This window comes from Mustela nivalis, assembly GCF_964662115.1.
Source record: "Mustela nivalis genome assembly, chromosome: 13".
Taxonomy (NCBI): Eukaryota; Metazoa; Chordata; class Mammalia; order Carnivora; family Mustelidae; genus Mustela; species Mustela nivalis.
Genome location: NC_139032.1, coordinates 86,257,549 through 86,280,809, shown reverse-complemented (window position 1 = coordinate 86,280,809; position 23,261 = coordinate 86,257,549). Strand labels below are relative to the sequence as shown.

At 56.3% G+C, this 23,261-nt stretch overlaps 1 protein-coding gene and 1 long non-coding RNA gene across 13 annotated transcripts in view; one reads left to right on the top strand and one right to left on the bottom strand.

Moving 5' to 3' along the window:
* DNM1 (dynamin 1) overlaps positions 1-19,262 on the bottom strand; it is a 44,302-nt gene extending 25,040 nt beyond the window's left edge. For 8 of the 12 annotated variants that reach the window (XM_082695764.1, XM_082695754.1, XM_082695762.1 and 5 more), the window contains exons 1-9: positions 18,956-19,262; positions 5,516-5,589; positions 5,056-5,205; positions 4,557-4,760; positions 4,255-4,353; positions 3,998-4,158; positions 2,859-3,001; positions 2,599-2,734; positions 2,351-2,418 (exon numbers count right to left, since the gene is read on the bottom strand). In XM_082695764.1, coding sequence (XP_082551890.1) covers positions 2,351-2,418; positions 2,599-2,734; positions 2,859-3,001; positions 3,998-4,158; positions 4,255-4,353; positions 4,557-4,760; positions 5,056-5,205; positions 5,516-5,589; positions 18,956-19,116 — 1,196 coding nt within the window. In that variant the 5' untranslated portion in view covers positions 19,117-19,262. Of the gene's footprint in view, positions 1-1,099; positions 1,239-2,350; positions 2,419-2,598; positions 2,735-2,858; positions 3,002-3,997; positions 4,159-4,254; positions 4,354-4,556; positions 4,761-5,055; positions 5,206-5,515; positions 5,590-18,955 lie in introns of all 12 variants that reach the window. The other 4 variants (XM_082695763.1, XM_082695757.1, XM_082695759.1 and 1 more) reach the window with 1 other exon arrangement.
* On the top strand, positions 18,351-21,504 carry LOC309846594. Its single transcript, XR_014302010.1, has 2 exons — positions 18,351-18,407; positions 21,256-21,504. It is a non-coding gene; the product is annotated as an uncharacterized lncRNA (long non-coding RNA).
* The last annotated feature ends 1,757 nt before the right edge of the window (positions 21,505-23,261 follow it).

Here is a 23,261-nt window from a genome sequence, read left to right as displayed (position 1 = left end):
CAAAGCCTAGCATGATTCCCTACCTCCACCAGGATGGCTGCATCCAGCTGCCCAGGCTGTGCACTGCACAACTCCAGGGGGCTCCATTTGCATAGACCATGGTGCAGATGATGCCTCCTGGAGTTGCAGCATAGCTGCCTGACCTCCACTCTCCAGCTCTCTGTTCTACTCCTGCCCTTCCCTTTCTCCACAAGGGGCATCCTTTGCCTCTCCTCCAAAAGGGTCTGGAGGAACTCAGCTGGGAAAGACAGAAAGAGAGAAGAGGAAAGACAGAAAGAGTGGAAGTGGTGGTAGAGAGGGGCCAGGGCAGCAGTGGGGAGAGGGAAGGAAGGGAGGCTGAGCGTGGAATCAAATAAGTACTGGATTTGGGAGTCTAAAGCCTTGGCTTTGAGTAATAGCTCTGCCACCTCCTAACTTATATGACCTTGGACAAGTCACTATATCTCCTAAGCCTCAGTTTTCCTGCTGTGACATGGGTGCCATCCTCCCTGCCCTGTCGTCCTTGGGAGGTTCTGTGAAGCTCAGATAACATAACAGGTGGAAGAGTGCTCTGTGCCTGGAAGGTTAGATGTGGATGGAAGGGAAGGGGAAGGTCCTGAGTGAGAGTTCTGAGTGAGGCAGGGGTGAGAATGGGGAGGATGAAAGACCGTGGGGAGTCAGGGTACCTGCTAGACCCGGGTCCTCTGCACCCCTCTAGCCATCCAGACCCCCAGAGCAGCACCCAAGAAAGCCCTGTATCTCACCTGCCTGTGGGGTCCCTGGAGCCCCCAAAGGGGACCCCCAAAGCTGGAAGAGGGCTTAGGGTCCCTCCAGGCCTATTCTCCTTGAGCTGGGGGAGCTCTTGGTGGGCTCGGAGGATGAACAGTCGCCATCACACCTGTCTTATCAATGTCTAATCCCTGCGTCTGGGGGCCAGGGGGTGGATAAGGCCCCCTCAGAGAGGCCCCCTGTCTTGGTCCTTGGTGGCCTGCCTCCCCCACCCCGTCGAGGTCTGTACATGCTACCGAGGAGGTGGTGGGGGATGTGGGGGAAGGAGCGCCTGGCAGCGGTGCAGGAGGGCGGCAGAGGTGGGGGGGGCTGGCCCGGGCCACCGAGTTACCTTCTTGGTGCACTGTCTAACCGTGCTGATTAGCTCCGAGATAACCATGTCCACACACTTGAGACACGGTTCTCGGATCTTCTTCACCTGCTTTTTCACAATGGTCTCAAAGGCCATGTCTGGGGTAAAGAGCCCCGTTCTGAACGCCCGGAGCGGGAGAAGGGCACAGTGTCACAGGCCAGCTCCTGCCCGGAGTGCCAGGCCAGGGCCCCGCCCGACCCCCTGAACTCTGCCCTTGGGGTCCTCCCACTCCCCCTCTCTGGGCGTCAGTGTTCTCATCTGTAAAACGGGTGGGAGGGTTTCTAATGAAGGGCTTTCCACTGACGCTCTTTGGGGGCAAGACACGGTCTGCTTATAGTCATGTATGACCTGCTTCTTCTGAAAATTCTGTTCGTACAAAAGGTGCTATGGCCAGAAATGGTATGAAAACTGCCAAACTGGGTTCTCTTTAAGAGCCTTTCTGGGGATAAAACATTTTATTTTAAGATCAGGAGAGAGATTTTTTTTTTTCTTTCTGTGTCACGGCCAATGCAGTTATCAGTCTGTAATTTCCATGCCAAACCTTGGAATTGAACCTGCTTAAATGCAGGGATATTTTGATCTCGTTCACTGCCTCGCACATAGCAGGTGCTTTAAATTTTCTTGTTGAATGAACAGTGTGGGTCTGGGTCCTTGAAGGGGGTTAAGCTTTAAAGGAAGAGTCCTTTTTCTAGTCCCCTTTCCTGTTCCAAAGGCCATGGGGCTGGCTAGAAGGAGGGAATGATGTGGAATGGGACCCACTTGGGGCTAATGAGACTACGGGAGGGTCTGGAGGGTTGAGAGGCCCTGTCCCATCCTAAAAGGACACAGACCTATACTAGTGGCTCCATCCCAGGCCCTCCCCAGTGGTTTGGCACCTCCTGGAGAGGACTGGGGGAGGCTGTCTCATCCTGAGATGGGCAGGGGGTCCAAGCCCGGAGGATGCTTCCCCAGCCACCTATGTCGTGGCCTCTGCCCAACTGGTCCAGCCTGCGGGCCCTGGTTCCAGGGACAGCAAAGGTGGACAGCAAGTTGTAGAGAGAAGGTGGCCCATGCCTCCAGTCCACCTCCCCTAGCCCGAGCCTATTTGAGCTGGGAGCCAGGAAGGGTGGAGGGGGTTGGGGACCAGGGCTCTCGGTCCTTCCTGAGGGCAGCTCACTTCTCTCCCTGTGCCTTGGCACCAGACACCCTGCCTTCCAGGGCTCAGCCCCCTTCCCCGGTCCCAATACGTGCCTAATGCCATGGATATTCTTGATGGCGTAGCTGATCTCCCTTCGGAGCTCCTTCTCATCAAATTCCATCTGTGTAGGAGAGGAGGCGATAGCTGGTCAGGGGCCTTCCGGGCCAAGACCCATGCCCCCCTCCCAGGGTTGGGCGCCAGGTCAGCAAATGTATTCGTGAAAGTCCTGGGGAGGGGTAGGGTGGGTGGTCCTAAGCAAAAGCGCCCCCCCCCCCCCCGGGCCCTGGGGAGACTGTCCTACCTTGACTAGCTCAAAGGGGAAGCGCTCATGGAAGATCCGGTTGATGCGGGCTCCTCCTGACAATTCATAGGTGTCGATCTGGTCCCCTGAGCCCTCAATGCGCTTCTCAAAGTCCACGGCAAACTGCTGGACCATCCTGGGGGTGGAGAGAGTGGGATGGTGTGAGGGGGCTGCAGCCGCCTTGTGGAGGGAGCCCTGGGGGAGCCGTGCGCTGAGGGGCGACTCGGTGCTGGGGAGTCAGAAGCCGGGGCGGGCCTCACTGCAGCAGGGCTTTGGTCTTGCGCGATGGGTCATCAGGCCGGAAGTTCTTGTATTCCTCCACCTCCTTCTCTATGGACAGGAGCTGGCTCTGCAGCTTGTTCCGAAGCCCCGGCAGTGTGTCCCGGATGTGATTGGTCAGTTGCTGGGGGCGGGAGGGGGAGGGCAGAATGAGACAGGGGTTACGGCCATGGTCACAAACGCAGATACCCGGAGTGTCAAGCAGGGGCCAGGATGCCAGGGCCTGTGGATGTGGTGAGGTTGGAAGCGGTAGAAGGCAGCCATGACCTTGCCCATCACTGTCCTGCCCACGAGAAGCAAAGCCGCTGGGGCCTGGGCCGGGCCTACAGTGGGTGTATGAACTGAATTCATGAGTGAACAACGCAATATTCTTTCTTTCTCTTCTTTCTTTCTTTCTTTCTTTCTTTCTTTCTTTCTTTCTTTCTTTCTTTCTTTCTTTCCTTCCTTCCTTCCTTCCTTCCTCCCTCTTTCTTTTGAAAATTTTATTTTATTTTAAAGATTTTATTTATTTGAAAGAGAGAGAATGAGAGAGAGCACAAGAGGGGGGAGGGTCAGAGGGAGAAGCGGACTCCCCACAGAGCAGGTTGCCGGACACGGGACTCGATCCTGCGACTCCAGGATCATGACCGGAGCTGAGGGCAGTTGCTTAACCAACTGAGCCACCCAGGCGCCCCTCAAGATCTTATTTTTACATAATCTCTATGCCCACTGTGAGGCTCAAACTTACAACCCTGAGATGGAGAGTACAGGCTCTACCAACTGAGCCAGCCACCCGCCCCATGCAATTTTCAATAGAAACCGGAAGTCTAGATTTTTATTTGAAATTACCTGATTTCTAGACACCATGAGGGCCAAATAAAATGTCTCTGGGCAGGGATCGCTGGAGGGCTGCCCCCTCTTCCCCTCTGAGTTTAGGCCTCCCGCAGGGTAATTCTCAAGTTCAGAGAGCTGGAGTGTCAGGTCTGTGGGGCCCCCAGTCCCCAGTTCCGCCCCCGCGCCACATGCCCTTCCCCGCTCCCTCCCATCCCCATCACACCCACGAGGAGGACTCCTCTGTGGGTCACCCTCACATTTGACTGGTTCTGTCCTCATGCTGCTTTCCCCAGGCCTGAGCTCCCACCTGGTTGAGGACCTTCTGCAGGTAGGGTGTGCCCATGCGGTCCGCCAAGTGGCGGTAGGAAGGGTGGGAGAGGAAGAACTTGCGCTCAGCGGCCAAAGCGGCCGTGATGTCCTTCTTGCCATCAATGTCCTTCTGGCTCCGGTTCACCACCCCGATGTAGCCTGTGGAAGGCCGTAGAGGTCAGGGGCGAGCAGCCTTGCGCAGTGTGGGGTGAAGGAGAGGGGCAGAGCAGCAGGTTGGGGAAGGGGCCTGCCTACCTCTGCGCAGGGGAAGAAGCTTGTTCTCCAGCACGTCACGGGCGTCGGTGCCCTCGTCCATCAGATCCAGCTTGGTGATGACCCCGATGGTGCGCTGGCCTGGGGGGCCGCAGGAGAGGCTCATCTGCATCTGCACTCGCCCTCCCACCTGAGACCCCCTGCCCGAGCACCCGCTCGGCCCATCTCCCTACCCATACCTTCCCTCACCCACCGCCTGCCTCCTTTACTCTTCAGAGTGGCTCCTCCTGGCCCTGAAAGTAGAGCCCCAGGGCCTTGCACTTCTGCTGCCCTCAGGAACCTACCCTGGGGGTCCACCTCCTTGGCAACCTTGAGAGCATCAGAGTTGGCCAGGTCTGAGTTGGCCGGGGACACAGCCAGGATGAGGCAGTTCTCCTTGGTGACAAACTGCATGAGCATGTCCCGGATCTGGAACTCGATGTCTGGAGGTTGGTCCCCCACCGGGACCTTGGTCATTCCGGGCAGGTCCACCAGTGTCAGGTTCAGCACTGGACAAGGTGGCGAGAGGGCGGGCTCAAGGCGAGGGGCGTGGCAGTGGGCGGGCAGATTAAGGAACGGGGTCGGCTTGAGAGGATCCGCTCGGGAGCCGGCGGCAGGTGGACGGGATTAGGGAAACGCGGGGCTGAAGCAAGGGGAGTGGGGCCGTGCGGGGCGTGGCCAGCGGTGGGCGGAGCCATGGCGGGGTGGAGTTTGGGGTAGGATGGGCAGAGGAGCGGGGGTCGCTGTGGGGGCGGAGCCAAGCCAGGGGGCCGGGAGGCCCGAGGCGGGGCCACGTCTCCTCACCGTGCGGCGAGTAGACGCGGAGGTTGATGGGCACCGGGGAGATGCCCTTGTTAGTGCCAGTGACCCGGTCGGTCTCAGCCTCGATCTCCAGGCGCACCTCCTCGAAGTCGGTGAATTTCTTCCCCTTGCAGTGCAGGAATTCGGCATATTCTGCCCCAGAGTGGGGAGTTGGGGAAGAATGGTGGAGGGGTAAGCACCTTAACCTGGAACCCACCCGGGTCGCCTCTTCCACTGCACAACCCCCCAAACACTGCCTTCTCTCCCCTCCCTACCCACAACACCACCACAGTCTCCGTTATGCATTTGTTTTTCCGTTATGCATTTTTATCCCCACTTCCAGACGGGGAATCCAGGGCCAAAAGCACACAGCAAGCTAGTTCAGGGGCTAGGCCGGACCGCTCTTTGGGGATAGAGTGGGGAGGCTGGAGAGGCCCGGTCGGGCTGCTGGCAGAGCGCGTACCTGTGGTGGCATTGACCAGCTGCAGAACCAGGGGGCGTCGGGTGACGATGCCTGACCCTCGGGGCAGGAAGTCCCTGTAATGAGGTGGGAGCGAGAGGACCATCAGGGCCTGAATAGGCTCCCTCTGTCCTGGGGGCATCTGTCCTGCCACTGGGAGTCCCAGCGCTCTCCCAAAGTGCCCACCACACCTTAGTCCAAGGGGTTTCAGGTCACAGAGGGGAGACGGCATCCGAGAAAGGTAGAAAGGACATTCCCCCCACCCAGTACCCTGGGTCACAAATTTATGCATATCAACTGCCAGGAAACCAATAACCCTCAGCTCTCTCTCGGGTATGCTCTGTGTTGGTTCTGGGCCAACAAGAAGTCCTTCTGCCAACCCAGTCACCACCATTCAGCTGTGTCGTGGGGGTGCCCTGCGTGCCCAAGCGCCCAGTGGCCACAGAGTGGGTCTCAAGGAAATGGAGCTGCACCTTCTCCTCTCCTTTCCGCTGTGGGGGAAGGGCAGCATCTCACTTCCCCTTCCCTGGGGGCCCCATCTGGCTGAGGCTGAGGATGAGGGGGGATGGGGGAAGGAGGAGGCAAGGGAATTCATGCTTCTTCAGGGGCCTACTGCACACCAGGCCCCTTGTGGGCAATATCTCATGGACTCCACCCAACAGCCTTGTGAGGCAGGTGCTGTTATTATCCCCATTTTCCAGATGAGGAGACTGAGGCTCAGAGGTGTTCAGGCTGAGCTGCTGGTGTCCAGCAGAGCAGGCTCCGAAGGCAGATCTGTTTGACTCTGCTGGGAGAGCTCCCTGTGCTTCAGTCCCGTGCAGACCCAGTCTCTGAAAGATGGGACCTGAGGGGTCCCCGAGTCACTGGCCCAGACCTGATGTCTATACCCCAACTATCTGCTTGTGCTGATGTCAACCTCAGCAGTCCTTCTGGCTAGCCCTTGTGGGTGCTGATTCTCTGTGGGTGCTGTCCTGTCAGCACTTCTCCTATCCACCCCCACCCACGGCCCCACCCAGGCCGGCGCGAGTCTGAGGGCGGAGGTCTCTTCAGGGACAAGGCGGTCAGAACAGCAGTCATGGGATCCACAGGACACAGGAAATCGGGGAGCAGGCTACAGCCTGAGGGACCAGAGGGATCCAGCTGGCCACCTCATTCACGGAGACGCACATGGAGGCCCAAGAAGGGGAAGAGACATTCAAGCTCCTTCAGGACTTGGACGGAGCCTGAGAAGAACCCAGGTCTCCCACCCCCAGCTCAGAGCCTGACCTGGACCACACAGCTTCCTGACCCACCCCCACCCCCGCACTCCCCCACCAGGAGGGTCCCAGACACAACAGAGTAAGCCCAAGCTCCTGGGTTCAAGGCCTTCTCTTGAGTCCTGGGGAGACTTCTTCCTGCCTGGCCCCTCCTCTGGGGAGATGAGAGGCCAATAGGGAGGAGTCAGCTACTTCTATGGGGAAGGAGAAGGATGACAAATCCTGCCTTTATTCATCATTTCCAGGTGCTAGGCAAGCACTTTTCATTTCTGCAAGACGGAGCTTTGGAAGGGCAGGCCCAGCATCTTTCTGCTCACCCCTGGATCCCACTGACTAGCCCAAGGCTTAGCATGTAAGAGGCACTTGATAAATGCTGACTGAATCCCCTGGCCCTCAAAACAGGGCCCTGACAGGGAAATGATCATTTTACAGATGAAGCCACCAGGACTCAGAGGTGAAGTGACTTGTCCAAGGTCACCCAGATGGGCACGGGTCAAACCCAAGGGCCTGTGAGGCCCCAGACACTGGGAAGTTTCCTGTCGAACTCTGCCCCTCCTTCAACCCAAAAAGCCAGAATTGGCTTTTTATGTAATTCAATTACATTCCGTCTCGGACAGATTTGGAAGCAGCTGCTCTGTGCCAGGCCCTGTGCTGGGCCTCAGGGATGTGATGTGATGAGTCAGACAGCTCCCTAACCGGAGGAGGAGCTTGCAGTGCAGAGGGAGAGACAGACAAGTAAACAGATAATGTAATGCGGTGTGACACGTGCTCCAAGGGAGATAGGCCAGGCAGCTCAGAGAAGGAGGGAATTAACGGGTCGGGGGTTGGAGGGGGGGATGGTGGTGAGGCAGTTCCTGTCTCTAACCCTCCCATCCTTTACTCACTGCTCTGGGGGTGACTGTCTAGTATTTGGGAACCCCCAGGGCTGTGTTGATAGGACATCTGTTCTCATAGAGTCTCGGGTGGGCATGGGGGCCTGGGGTCCACCCTTTCCCCCAACCAGCTCCTCACCCAGCAACTGTTGTTGCCATGGAAATTATAGGAGGGGCTGGGAAGGATGGGACTCCCCACAGAAAGCCCCCGATGCAGAGACATGGACCTTCCCTGAGAGCTCTTCCCTGACAGCCTCCCTCCCTGCACAGAGAGGCCCGCTCAGCCCCAGCAGACTTGCAGGTTGAAGGCCAATGAGATGCTGCATAGAGGGTATAGGGAGCCTACGGCCCAGCTGAAGGGGTGGTTAGGGGTCTGGGCCAGGCTTCTCCAAGTCACTGGTTCCCCAGGGCTACTTAAAGGACAAGCAGCTTATGGGAAGCAGAGATTAGAGGAGCAGGGCCATGTGTTGGAGTAGAGCCCTTCCTCAGACCAGGATCTCCAGGGCCAGGGTGGTGATGGGGGTACCTGGGTGGGGAAAGGTCCCATCTCTGTCATGGCACAGGTTCTCAGAGCAAGGCCCTCATGAGGCCCGCAGGGGCAGCTTTTTTTTTTTTTTTTAAAGATTTTATTTATTTATTTGGCAGAGATCACAAGTAGGCAGAGAGGCAGGCAGAGAAAGAGGAAGGGAAGCAGTCTCGCTGCTTCGAAGAGAGCCCGATGCCGGGCTCGATCTCAGGGCCCTGGGATCATGACCTGAGCTGAAGGCAGAGGCTTAACCCACTGAGCCACCCAGGCGCCCCGCAGGGGCAGCTTATTAAAATGCATGTTTCTCAGGGCACCTGGGTGGCTCAGTGGGTTAAGCCTCTGCCTTCAGCTCAGGTCATGATCTCAGGGTCCTGGGATTGAGCCCTGCATTGGGCTCTCTGCTCAGTGGGGAGTCTGCTTCCCCCTCTCTCTCTGCCTGCCTCTGTGCCTACTTGTGATCTCTGTCAAATAAATAAATAAAACCTTTTTAAAAAAGAAATGCATGTTCCTCAGTTATGCTGGGTTAGGATCTAGTGGGGCAGGGGTGGGGGAGAGGGAACCTGATTTTTAAATATGACCCCCCATGTCACTTTCATGTTCCCTTGGTTAGGAGCCAGTGCCAGGCACAGGCCCTGGGTTCAAATCCCACCTTAAAGCCATTCTGCAGTCTGGCCAAGGTGCTTCACTCTCTGGGCCTCAAAACCTTCAGCGGCGAACCAGCATCATAGAAACCGGGCATCAGCCACGACCACATGTGGGCTACAAGAAGGCCAGTGGAAGCTTTTCATGCAAAGAGCTTAGCCTGGGCCTGGTGCCTAGTAGGTGCTCAGTACCCCCAGGGGTCTGCCCAGGGTGCCACCCCTTCTCAGCGCCCTCTCTAGGAGAGTACCCAAATTTCAGCAGGGAATGCGAGATCCCACAGAACGCTCTGCCCGTCTCCTCCAGGCACTGACCTGGACCTCGAGATCCTGACCATGAAAGGTTAGGTGCAAATGACGCACTCGAGGAAAAGCCATGTCATTCTTCCATCACTGTCTAGAGGAGGGGACAGAGGCCCAGAGAGGCGCAGGGAGCTGTGGCGGGAAAGATGGTGAGAGGGGCCCAGCCCCATGCCTGGGCAGGCAGCAAAGAGCACTGGCTGGTTCACACGTCCAGACTGAATCCTTGCTCCCTGCTGGATTCCCAGGCTCACCCCAGGCCTGGCCCTTGTCTCAGGCAATGCTCGAGGGACAGAGCATGGCTGAACCCCTCCACAGCTCCTGCCTTCCACCTGGACACACGGCGCTCTGTTAAAGTGGGGGTTCAGCCCAGCCTGGCCCCCAGCCAGTGCCGCCCCGCACCTCCCACCCAGCTCCTGCTTAGGTTGAGGGAGGACCGAGAAAAGGGTGCTGGGCCCACCAGCCCCGGGAGCCATGTGGGAGGGGTGCATGGTGGCCTGCCAGCTCTCCCTACTCCTTCTGGACAGATGGTGGTTTCCCGAGGAGGCCTTGCCTTGCCATCTGCAGAGGCGCTTTCAAACCTGAGGCACAGGGAAGATGAAGTAAACATCTCTCGAGGCCTCCAAGGACCACATGCTCCCTGTCTGAATTGACATCGTCCTACTCAGAGGGGTCTGGAGAAAGTGCACCAAAGGCCCAGAGTGACCCTCCCCTACTCTACTCTAGGACCTGAGATCTGGGGCCAGAGCTCAGGGACCCTGTTTCCCAGGTCCTGTTGAACTCAAATAACATCAGCGAGCAGCCCTCAGTCTGGCTCGCACCCAGCAGCCACCTTCCTTCTAAGTCTCCTGTTTCCTGGGCTCTGAGGTCAGACAGGCCTGGCATTGAATGTCAGAGATGCCACTCAGGAGCTGTGTGGCTGTGGACAGGTGGCCATACCTCTCTGAGCCTCAGTTTCCACATCAGTAAAATGGGTTACCGCGAGGCTTGCATATCTTGATGCCTGAAGAAGTGGTAGTTGTTGCGATTATAAAGAATGTAACTTGCTGAGCAAAGCTGAGAACACAGGCTGGGCTCCTACCAGACGATGCAGCAGGGAGTGAGTTGGAAGGGGGAGGTCCCCTGGGGGCCAGCCGGAAGAGCGGGCGGGTGCGCCAGGATAATTCCAGCCAAATCTTGCCCCTGAAAGCGGAAGGCAAGGGAGGCAGGCAGGCTCTGAGGTGCCCTCTGAAGTACAGGGCTGGGGTGGAGGCAAAGGAGCGGGTGGGCCAAGAAATACAGTGGGGAGGAGGTGAGGTGGCCTCCAGGCAACAAGTCCCTCTCTGTTCCCGCTGCCCCAGGAGGCCCCAGGCATGCCCACACCACACAGCCCATGTGTTTCCAGCTGAGGTTGGAATATTTCAAGGCAGTCCTGGCCTGGCTTCCCCCGATGCTCTGATGTCCTGAGAGCAGGGACTGGGCTGGTTCTCTTGACCACAGTGGCCCCAGTACCCAGCATGGAGCAGGGCATGTAGCTCGCACTTGGGGCAGCCCTGCTGGCCAAGAGAATGACTTGAAGATGAGCTCCTTGGGGTGCCTGGGTGGCTCAGTCTGTTAAACGTCTGTCTTTGGCTTGGGTCATGATCCCGGGGTCCTGGGATCGAGTCCTGCATCAGGCTCCCTGCTCAGCTTTTCCCTCTCTCTCTGTGCTCACACAGTCTCAATCTCTCAAATAAATAAATAAAATCTTAAAAAAAAAAAATTGAAGACGGGCTCCTCTAGTTTTCCCACCATTACCCTCATTGTACTGGTGTGGAAACTGAGGCACAAGGGAGGGAAGTGTTGCCCAAGGTCATAGCGCAAGTTGGTGACTGAGTAGGAGAGCTCCCAGGGCTCTGAACTTCCTCCTCAGCAAACCCTTTTCCCTACGAAAGAAAAGCGATGATCTTTCCTTCCTCCTTCCTTCCTTCTTTGCCCCTCCCTTGCAAGTGTTGATGACTTTCTATTTTCACGATGGAAATAGATCTCTCTTTTGCCTCCTGCTTGTAAAACTCATATGTTCCTCCTTTGAAAACATACTCGGAAAATACACAAAACATTAAAAAAAAAAAAAAACCCACGATCCTCCTAACACCTGGGGACCACCGTGATAAACATTATATCATTTTCAATAATAATCACGGCGAACACTGAGGGCTCGCGGACTGCTGGCCAGAGGCTCTGCTTGAAAATCCGCATCATCACGAGGCTTCTTTTCGGGGTGCTGGAAGGGTTTTAAAATTAGACTGTGATGATGGTTGCACAACTCTGTGAATGCACTAAAAATCATTGAGCTATGCACCAAAAACAGGTGAATTTTATGGCATGTAAATTATACCTCAATAAAGCTGCTTAAGAAATCTGCATCCTTTTTAAAGATTTTATTTTTTTAATAATTCCTTTTTTTAAAGATTTTTAAAAATTTATTTGTCAGAGAGAGAGAAAGCACAAGCAGGCAGAGTGGCAGGCAGAGGCAGAGAGAAAAGGATCCAGTCCGCAGTCATGCAGCAGCTCTGTTTGCCTAACAGCTCATCAGGGGCGTCTCCCAAGTCATTGGACACAGAGCTATACCCCGTGTTCAGTTCTTACCACCAGTAGCTCGAGGTAAAAGAATCTCAGCTCCACCATTGAATGATTTCCCTGCTCCGAACCTCAGTTTCCGCACTAGTGAAATAGGACACAAGCCAGCAGCTCCCTCCTAGGGCTGCTGAGGTGATGCCCTGAGATCCTGGCTGTGGGAGGCTCCAACGGAGGGTGCCCGCCGGTGCCTAGGTGCCCTGTGTGTGCTACTGAGCATTGCGTTCCTCCAGATTTGGGACTCAGGTCAGAGGGGAGCGTGCATTCTCCCACTGAGATTTTTCTCCGCATCCTGCCTGGTGGCCTCATTTCCCTGGGCTCAGACCAGATGCCTCTGAGCTGGAGTGATGCAAGGGAGGCACTAATAAACAGGTGAAATGCTAAAAGTAACTGTGGTTTAAAATTAAAAAAAAAAAAAAAAAAAAAAAAAAGAAAGAACCATAATTAGAGCTGCTGTCTGCCGGGACCCCTCCGCCCAAGGCTTTGGCCTCTCTCTTCCTCTGCAGCCCCTTGTCTTGGGAGAAAACTGAGCCCTACGCCACACGCTGAGGGGTCGGTCATAGGGGGAAAGGGTGATCAGGGAAGGCATCCTGGAGGAGGTGTTGGCTGACGTGAGACTTGGAGGATGAGCCAGGGAAGGAGGGAGATGAGGGCGTGGTGAAGATGAGGACAGGATATACCAGGAGACTGGGGGGGGGCATTTTTTCCATGAACTGCAAGATACTAGGGCAGACCCACGGGGAGAGGCTAGAGGGAAGTAGGACTGGCTATGGCTGGCAGGACTGAGGGGCCCAACTCAGGAGCAACTCTGCCTCTCTCTGCCAGGGCAGTGGGCAGATGCCATTTAGGAAGCTGCCTTGAACACCTTCCAAGACCAGGAGTCATTTTTCCTCGTGCCTGCAACGGTTTCAGCCGTCCCCACACTGCTCTTGGTCCTTAGCTGGAATTCATGCCGGGGAGGGGTCGGAGTCCAGAGAGACAACCGGGGAGAGCGGAGGAGAAGCTGGGGGGGGTCATATGTGTACACGTGGGCGGGGGTGAAGAGGAGCTGACACGGAGGCTGGGGACCACCAGTACCCATTCCGTTGCCGTGGGACTTCGGACAGATGCCTACCCTCTCTGAGCCATCTCACCACCTGAAAACGGGGGATGAGAGTCTGTTCCTCCAACTAACAGTTTGTTGGTTCCAAGGAAATAATAATCAGCACTGCCCTTGGACATGGGGAATCAGAACCCCTGCCCCACACTTTAGGGGTCCCTTTTTGTATCTCTAGAGCAAGGGTTCCCCAGGGGCCAAGAGTCCTGGCCCAGCTGGAGCTTATGCACCCTTCCTAGGCCACACTTGAGTGTTCTGGAATTCCCTCTCAGTCTCAAGCCCTCCTCCAGACTTCTGCCCTGCCAAGTGGGGGGTGGGGGTGGGGGTCCTTTCTGACACCGTGGATGGAGCTCAGATGTGAGGGCGGGGTGTCTGCATGTGAGGCCAGGACGTCCCTCTGGTGCAGGCTGGAGTAAGAAGAGACAGGGGCAGCCTGGGGAGAGGGGCCACCTGTCCCCACAACGCCACACCCCAGCACGGAACTCTGAGTCTGAAATTCTAAATTCAAACCCAGTCTGCCAGGTTGTTATGAAAGTGGCTTTGCCAAGGCGGGAGAGCAGAAGGTATTGTGTTCAGCGATCCCTTAGCTTGATTTATAACTAGAATATTTAGACACCAGGCACGTGGGCCTCCATTTCTGCCCACGCACCCCCTCCCCCACTGCCCTTCCCCGAGTTTCTGACCCTGTAACCCCAGCCAAGGTCAGGGAAACTCGATTCTATTGGAGCTTGGATCAGATGCTGTCTGCCAGAGTCACCTTTCATTCCCAACTCCTTGAGGCCCCTGGATGGGGCGGGGGTTTGGAAAAGATGTTCTCTGGCCTGGGTTGAGCACGTGAGTCTGGTTGTGGACTCAGCATGCGGCAGGTGCTGGCTCTGAGCGCTCAGAAACTGGAGCAGGGTGGCTGCCTGGCAGGGAGTCGGCTCTCTGGGTGCGGGTGGCCACTGAGGGGCTGCTGGGGTGCCTCGTCACCTTCCTGGTCTCCCTGGGGCCTCCACTCGTTGCTCGGTTCCACTGTCTTTTGCCTGGGTTGTCTAACCCACTGGGCTCCTTCCCTCCTTGGGTCTTGGCTCAGATGGGACCCTGTACCTGGGACTTGTTCACTCCTTTGCCTGATTGGGTCCCCTTCTTGCTCAGGTCCAGCCTCAAATGCCACCTCCTCAGGGGGGCCTTCTCTGCCCCCCCGATGACACCCCTCTTTTCAAAAGAAGGCTCCCCATACCCTGCTTCAAATACACAACAAAAGGGCTCTTGGTGTGATTTAGTGTCTCTCTGTCCTGCTCAGCTGTGAGCCCCCTGAGAGTAGGGATGTGTCCTACTGGCTCATGGCTGTATCCTCAGGGGCTGGTACGCTGCGAGTGCCAAGCCAATGTCAGTCCCTTCTGCCCCCTCCACAGTCAGTGATTTTCCACCTAGGATATCTCAGGCTATCCCCTAATTTCCTTTGGCCTCAGTCTCCAAATCTGGGAATTGGAATCACTCCGATGTATCCCAAAGCATTCAGAGGATGAGAGCTTAGTAAGGGTGGGCTGTCCCCCACTGGAGGGCCTGGGGATGACCAAGAGAGGGGCTCTCAGAGGCCACAGACTGGCACCAAGACCATGCTGGGATGAGAACATGGAGGAAGGGACAGGAGATTGGTAGGAGGCAAGGAGGCAGGGAGCCTGAGCAGGGTAGGCAGGTCACTAGGGAAACCCAAAACCTTGCCTCTCAGGCCCCCTCTTGGGCTTTGGGCAGAGGCCCGCTCACCAGGCCCCCTGCCACCACTCACGCCCCAGTTGCCACCCAGCCTGCCCTGTGTCCAGGCGGAACAGACCTGGCACGTCACCTCTGCGAGGCCTCCCCCGAGTGTTTCATGGGCATTATCTCAATACTCAGCACAACCCCACAAGGGAGGTTCTATTATTATCCCCATTTTACAGATGAGGAAATAGGAGCTGAGCAGAGTTTCAGAAACATGCCCAATGTCACTCAGCCTGGAAGTGGCAGGGCTGAGCTACGAACCCACGTCGGATTCCGGAGCCCAAGCTCTCAGCCCCTCTGCCACGTTCTCACTGACCTTCGCCTCCCCAGGGGCCAAGAGGGCAGGGAGGGTGGGTATTACCCATTTGTCAGCCTACTGGGCACTGGAGTGGGGGGAGGGAGGGCAGAGCCTGAGAGCTTGTCCCAGGGCACCCCACTCTAGGTGCCGGACAGGTGTCGTGGAGGGGTGGGTGGAGCCGGGGGCAGTCAAAGGAGGGTGACCTAGGGTAGCAGGCATCTACTCACAAAATGCTGGTGTATCCTGGGGCCCTGCACACGCTCCTCTGTCTACACTCACCCCGAGATGATCTCATCTACTCCCATGGGATTAAATCCCACCTCTCCCCGATGGGGGAGTTCCAAATTTACACTCTAGCCTGCCTTCCCCTGAGCTTCCGGCTTGCATCACCACACGGCCCACCTTACACTTCAGACTCAACATGCTCAAAATCAAGCTCCTGGTCCTGCCCCCGCCCCCCCGAACCTGCTCCTGCTGTCCTCCGGTAGCGGCACCAGCACCCACCCAGAATCAAAGACACTGACGTCATCCTCGGGTCCCTATCCTCTCACCCGGCACATCCCAACCACCGCACGTCGTGTGGGACTTTCCTCCAAAATGTACCCTGAACCCCACCGTTCTCCTCCTCCTGCTGTGAAAACCCTGGCCCGCGTCCCTCCTCAGCGCCTGCGCACTGGAGCAGCCTCCTCACCTGTCCCCCGCCCCCTCCCCAAGTTACACACTTGCTGGAATCCGCTCAAGGCGCTCCACTCCTGAAAAGCTTCTGGCAGAAATGAAAATCAACCCAACTACTCATCAGAGCCTCAGGATCTCGTAGATCCAAACCCTGGCTACCTCTCTGATGTCATGTTGCCCTTGCACACCAAACACCAGCCACAGGGGCTCCTTTCCGTTCTTTGAACAAGCCAAATTTGTTACGGCCCCAGGGCTTTTGCACAACAGTTCACTCCACCTAGAATGCATCTCAGTCCCATGGCTTCTCATCTCAGATGCTACCCCTTCCTAGAAACCATTGCTGACCTTCCTTTTTCCCCTTCCACAGGATGGACCCCATTCTCTCATTGTCTTCTTCATATACAGGCTCCTGTGTTTACCATTTCAGAGTTTCCCCCCGTGGAATGCAAAGGTTTTGTCTTTTCTAACCTAGACTCTCCAGCGCTGTGACACTGTGGACACTCCACGAATGTCCGAATAATTAAATGAATTAGCCTCAGTTTTCCCTTCTGTAAAAGGGGGATGAAGAAGGAACATCGACCCAGACAAGTCCTAGCAGGGTCCCGGGCAGCTGCTGTGCCACTTCCGCTGCAGAGCTGACCACGGGCCATCCAGGGGTGCCCAGGAGCCCAGGCTGGTCGGGGGCAGCCTCTGTTCCCTATGGTGTATTTTTCCTCTTCCTCTCCCTGCGGGGTTGGTTCCTGGGAAGCCCCAGGAGATGGAGACGGAACGGCTGTTTCCATGCTCACGGGTCTGGGGACCCAGGCCTAGGTGGAGAGGTCAGGATCCCATGAGGGAGCAGGTAGGGCTGGCTTGCGGCCCGACTGAACTCCCTCCAGGTGCCCCAGACCTGGCCTCCTCACTAGCTTTTATGAGGATCAAATAACGCTTTCCCACCCGTGCCCCCACCTCAGGCCAAGCCCCCCACCCATCTGCCCTGGGCTCGCACCTAAACACCCCGCACATCCTCCCAGAGGGCCACTCTTAGAGGGCCCCAGGGTGCTTGGGGCTGTGAGAGGACCCGGGCCTCAGGGGGTACAGTCCACATCTTGCTCCACTCAACAAGCTAACAAGGGGCCAATTCAGCAGTGGCCGTGTTGGCCCGCTGTGTTGCCTACTTGCTGGCACCTGCCTTGGCTGGACAGTGATCTCCAGGAAGACAGGGGCCGGGTTGGCCCTGGCACACATGGGTCCCCAAGCCTGACTGATCACCAACAGCTGCCTCTCGTGTGTTTACAAAAGGATGTTTATACCCATGAACCCCCTGGAGCCCAGCACTGCCTGGTCAGGCAGGTAGGGCAGCAATGGTCTGTAGTCCCATTCTACAGATAGGGAAGGTGGAGGCCCATGTACCTGCATGTCCTTGTTCAGGGCCTGGCTTTCAGGGGCTCTCAAGACTGAGATTAGGAAACTGAGCTTTGGGCTCTAATAGATGCTGTCCTTCCTGGCTGGGGGACTTTGGGCAAGGCATCTAACCTTGGGGTCTCTTCCCTTAGCTCCAGGATGGGCATCATGGTACCTGCCTCATGAAGCTGCTGTGCGCCATCCTGGGGAGAACGGTAGGGTGCACCAGAGAAGGGCTCAGCAGGGGTGCGGGTGGGGGATATGGTCACCTTCCCACCCCTCCCCCCACTCCATGCTTCCTGCCCAGAGCACACAGCTCGGGAATAAGCAGGCTTTCAGCGAATGTTCTATAGACGAAAGGTAGGAATGTGGTTTGTACACTGTAAAGTGCCACATTTCTGTGGGTGTTTCTTAAAGCACTAAGGCCTCTGGGCTTTGCTGTGTGTGTCCAAAGTCCCCGCCACCCCCTCACCCTGACTGCTGGGCCACAGGGAAGGGGCCCATCTGTGTATCTCTTGCCTGTTTGTCTCTGCAGCTCTGAAGGTCATGTGAGCAGGAGGGGGCTCTATGGGAGCCCATCCCCAAGAGACAGACGGCCTCCCCCGCTGCTGACCAGATGGGCCCAGCCACCCCCACAGTGGTTTTCCAACATCTCCCAGATACACTGCTCCAGTCAGAATCCTTCCCTCCAGCCCCAGGGTTGGCACTAGGTTTCCCAGGTCATCTGAGGGGTAGGAACAACCATCCAGTGAAACTGTCCTCAATAGAGGTGGGGAAACAGGCTCAGAGAGGGCAAGTGACTCTCCTAAGGCTTCACAGCAGAACCTGGCTTGGACCCAGGATGTCCCCTCAGAACTGCGGTCTCTCAGAGGGAGGAGGGGCCTCTGCTTCCCTCTCTCACATGCCAGTACTTCCTTAGCAGCAAAGGTCACTGGGAGAAAGCTAGGGTTTTTGAAGAAGGTGAGGGAGGGAGTGGGGAGGCCAGTGTCACTGCCTCTCCCTGTGTGCTCAGCCCCCATCCCGCTCCCAGGAGGGCGCCATCCTCTTCTTAGCACCAAAAAGCCATCCCTGTCTCCATTTTCCCTGGGGATCCTGGGGGGGGGGGGGTCACGACCCCACCTGCCCCCCTAAACGGGGGACCTTTTGTCTTTGCGGTTGTCCCCCACTCCCTGCCACCTGGCCCTCCCAGCGCCCTGGGGGATCAGAGACAGGAGGGGGATTAGGTTGTGCAAATGGCTCCCCCCTCCCCGCCATCCTGCTTCCCTGTCTTAGTCATCTCTGCCCTCCGCCGCCTTCTCCCTCCATTACGATCCCTCTGCCAGGCCCGGGGGGAGAGCGACGGTGGCAGGCGCCCCCCCCCCCCAACCAGGGGCGGCAGCCGAGCCAGGGGCCGGCGGCTCGCAAGAGGATCAGAAGCGGTCTCGCCGCCAACCCCCTCCTGGTCCTGCAGCACCCCCCCATCCTCCCCCCTCCGCCGCCGCGCTGCGCACGGATGGCGGCGGGAGCTGCAGAGGTGTGTGTGTGAGGAGGGAGGCTGTGCCTGGTCCTCGATGTCCGGGGGCTGTGTCTTCTCTCAGGGACACAGCTTGGTGTGGGGGGGTCCCTAGCAAAGGCCCAGGGATCCCCATGGGGGAGGGAGCTGTCCTCCGCGGAGCCTAGGGCTGGGGAGCACTGCCCTTGGGGTGCTGCCGACTCCGAGGGACGCGGGAGCCGAAGGGAGGCGCTGAGTAATGCAGGCCCCCCCTGGTGCCTATACTGGGGGAGGGGGGACCCTTCGCCAGGGTCCCTTAGCAGAGCGCGGTCTTCCCTAAGGGATGTGGCGGAGGCGGGGGGCGTGATACCGTGGTCGGTGGCTTGACGACGTTTGAGGAAGAGCGGGGGGCGCTGCCTTCCCTGAGGGGGTCTCGGGGTTGGGGGGGCACCCTCCGTCTGGCTGCAGGCGGGGGGCGCGCCGCCCGCGGGGGCAGCGCCGAGGGCTGCGAGGTCGCGGCGCCGTCCTGGCCGGGGGCGGAGGCCCGGGGACCAGGGCTGGGGGCGCGCTCCGGGGCGCGCCGCTCCTACCTGCCTACGAAATTCTCGAGCACCGAGCTCTTGCCGGCGCTCTGGCCGCCCACCACGGCGATCTGCGGCAGGTCGAGGTCCGCGTTCTGGCCGATAGCGGAGAAGGCGTCCTGCAGCCGGTTAACCAGCGGGATGAGATCCTCCATGCCGCGGTTGCCCATGGCTGCGGCGGGCCCCGCGGGCTGCGATCCGGCAGCAGCTCCCGCTCCCGGCTTCGGCTCCGCCGCTGCAGCCGCGCGCTCCGACTGTCTGCGCCGCGGGCCCCCCGCCCCTCAGTGAGCGGAGCAGAGCTCTGCGCCTGGATGCCGCAAGAGGGCGCCCCCGGCTCTGCGGACTGGCCGTCGTGCGCAGGTGCTCCCTGCGGCACTATGGGGATTGTAGTTTTCTCCATCTGCGGCTTTCGGGGCGCTTGAGCCGCGTTTGGCGGGGGCTCTGATGCTGCACTGCAGCTATCATTCCTGGAAATGGGCAAGGTTTCACCCCTAGTACTGGACCTCTCGGCTTGTGGTTATGGCTGTCTCCATCTTACAGATGAGGAAACTGAGGCTTGGAGAGAGGTGGGTCTTCTTCAAGGTCACGTCTCCTGACCTGGAGTTCCGCTGGCCTCAGCCTCGCTGCCTTCTGCTCTAGGTTCTGCCACTTATTCATGGTGGCATGCCCTTCCCGCCTTTGGGCCTCAGTTTCCCTGCTTCTAGAAGGAGACAGAACAGAACATTAATTCAAGAAATATTTATTGAGCAGCTACTATAAGCCAGCCCCTGTTGTAAGCAGTGGAGATACAGCAGTGAACATGACCTTTAGATCTTGCATCGGGGTGGTGGAGACAGACTGTGAATGAAGAAACAGGTACATGAAATCGTAAAAGCAAAAACAGTTTACACTAACGGTGATAGAAGAAGTAAACAGAGTGTGAAGAGAGGTACCTGTGTGGGTGCAAAAGGTCCATTTAGCCTGGGAGGAGGTGGGTGGTTCTCTGAGGAGGTGACATTTGAGAAGAGACCTAGATGATGCGAAGGAGCCAGTCACAGGCAGATCAAGGAGGAAAGCAAGCCAGGCTGAATGAACAGGAAGGGCCAGGGCAGGAAGGCCAGACCGTGGAAGGCCTTCTTGGGAGAGTTGGGACTTCTTGTCCTAGACAGTGTCAGTCTTTGCCTCAACCCATCAGCGTGGTGGTAAAACTGGAATTCGAATCCAGGACTCCTATAGCCCTACCCTTTGTATCCCGTTCACATGGAGAGACCATGGGCCCCAGGCCTAGCCATCCACCTCTGATTCTGAGGAACCTAATTTGGACTCCCCACAAGGAGGCTAGAAAAGAGAGGCCAGCTTACCCTGTGCTGCTGGGCATCAGGGGGTCCCTCTATATGTGAATGTGGGGGTGGGGGAGCACTGCTGGGAGAGCAGTGCCCTGGGAATCAGAGACCACCATTCACTCACCAGTTTAGTGCCTATTACCTGAGCCAGACCCTATGCTAGACCCCAGCGATAAAACAGTGAGAAAAATGGACAAAGTCCTTATCCATATGTGGCTTATATCCATATGTGGGAAAAGAGGAACAAAGCACCAACGAGCCAATAAGTAGGATTCTGTCAGATGGTGATGGGTGCTTTGGAAAGCAAGAAAGCTGGGGAAGGTTAGGGGCGGGGGTAGTGTTGCTCTTTGTTTAGCGCGGTGAGAGTAGGATTCTGGTAAAAATGGGAACAGAGACCTAAAGGAAGTTGGGGAGTTACCCACGTGGACATCTGGGGGCGGGGGATTTTCCAGGCAGGCAGAGGAAAATGAGCAGGCCGTGGGCTTTGGTCAAGCTGGGTGATCCATGTCCCTTCCTGTCTCTGAGCCTCAGTTTTCTAATCTGGGTAATGGGGATGATGAGATTGGAATCCCTGTCAGGGGCCTGGCCTTGGCTAGGTGCTCAGGAGAATTTAATTAAACCAACTGATTGAGCCCTCCAGGCACCTGGAGCCTCAGCTACCTACAGCACACTGCCTGAGCAACTGCTTATACCCAGCCCCTTTATTATGCTCTGAGAACCAGAGAGGGCAGAGATGAAGCCTGGAGTGGATCCATTAATTTGGGGAAGGGGTGCGGTTTGCAGATGTTTGCCCAGAGGGGCGCCATCCAGCTGGATTGTTTTTCCTAATTACAGTAGTGAAACTTACTGTAAAAGTCAGACCTTATCCAGTATTTGAAGCTCCTGGTCATCCCCCCACTCACAGATAAACACTATTTATAGCTTTTATAGTGTTTTTTCTCTGGTTGGTCCTCTATATATTTGTTTTGTTTCATTTTGTTTTTACAGAAATAGGATCATCCTATAGGTCTGGTACCAGACCAGCAGCTTGGACATCATCTGAAGTTTGTCAGAAATGTGGTATCTCGGGGCACCTGGGTGGCTCAGTAGGTTAAGCGTCTGGCTTCAGCTCAGGTCATGGTCCCAGGTTCCTGGGATCGAGCCCCGCCTCGGACTCTCTGCTCAGTAGGGAGCCTTCTCCCCAATCCCTGTGCTTATGCTCTGTGTCAAATAAATAAATAAAATCTTTAAAAACAAGATATAGAATCTCAGGCTCTGCTCACGGCCTGCTGGCTCACAACCTGCGTTTAACAAGAACCAAGAGCCCCAGGAGATTCCTATGTGCATCAGAACAGAAGCAGCTCCAATATATGTCATGATATGCAGTTTGAGATTTGGTGGGGGGTGGGAGGAAGAGGTTAACAAAATCATTCTGCAATTTAGCTGGAAAAAATTTTATTTACATAATTGGGAATTGACAAGAGATTTTTTTTTTTTTTTTTGGTAAAGCATGAAAATGTTGGGGGCTTGTACTATCAGGCATTAAAATATATTTCCAAACTGTAATAATTACGCTATGTAGTAGCATCACGGGAAGAGACGGGCAGAATCCTGGAGCAGGGTAGGTCTGGAGGTAGATCTACGTGAGCATAAGAGTTCATTACGTGATAAAGGTGCAGCTCAAATTAGAGGCAAGTAAGAGACCTCCAGGTAATGCTACAGCCTCAGACTTCATTTCAGATGCAAAGAGAGGGGGCATCTCTTTTCCCTCTGAACATTGGGGACCTTTGCCAGCAAGAGATTGGTTAAAAGCAATTAACATGAGTTTTGCACCAACAGTGTCCCCAACAAGTTACCAGGCATTATCTTGTCTTCAAGGAGTCAGGACAAAGTCATATACATTCTAAAAAATGTTCCATTCCCTCCCCATGATAAAGTCATCCAAACCGATTACAGCAAATTGAAAAAAGGAAAGAAAGTGACCCCCCCCCAAGAGCCCACTACACACATATATTTATTTTTTCTAAAGCTAGGATCATAGTGCTCGCTTCGGCAGCACATATACTAAAGCTAGGATCATAATGGTGTAGGCAATTTTGTAACCTGCTGAGTTCACTTCACATCGTATCATGGGTGTTTGCATAACCTTTGAAAGCATAATTTCTGATGGCTGTGTGCTACTCCTTCAAAGGTAGACACCGTGATTTACTTAGCTGTTCCCCTAAAGTTGATCACTTTCCAGAGAGCCATTATAAATAATGTTTCCATGAATGACCTGCTGCCTTTAAAAAGTCTCCTTTCTGATTTTCTTGGGCACGTTGCCTACAAGCCGAACGACCAGGTCAAAGGGCAGAACGCGTTCAAGAGTCTTGATAGAGAATTTGCAGATTGCTTTTCTGAAAGATGAATCAACACAGGATCACGGGCATGAGCATTATTTTGTGTTTTTTATTTTACTTTGGCAATTTGCTAAGCTCACTCAGTGCCAAGTGCCAGCGCTTAGCATTAGGTAATATCATCTTCACACCCACCCAGGGAGGGAACACCCATTTTATAGACCGGCTCAGAGAAGACTCCCCAGGGGGCCCGGGTCCCCTAGCCAGAGGGAGTCGAGCCCGGATTCGACCTCTCAGACTTCTGCGTGCTTGGACCTAGTTGGGAAGCCTAAGGATCTTAACTCCTTCTCTCCGTCCCTATTGGTTGCGTCTTGGTTCTCACCAGAGTGAGTTTTCTAAGCCGGGCGGAGGTGATGCTGTCACACTCTTCCCTAGACACCTTCCCCTAGCGCTCCCTGCCCTTCGGGATAAAATTATGCCCAAGACCAGGCCTTCAAAGCTCCCACGGTCCAGGCTGCCCTTCCATCCAAGGGCAGTCCTACTGACTCCGGCCCCCGCCTGGCGCGGTGGCCACGTTGAGCCACCTTCCGCGCCTCTAAATCCAGGCGGAATTAGCCGGTGCCGCCGCCCCGGGCTGCGGCGGAGCCTGTGCAGAGCTTTTAGGGCTGCGCTGGTCAC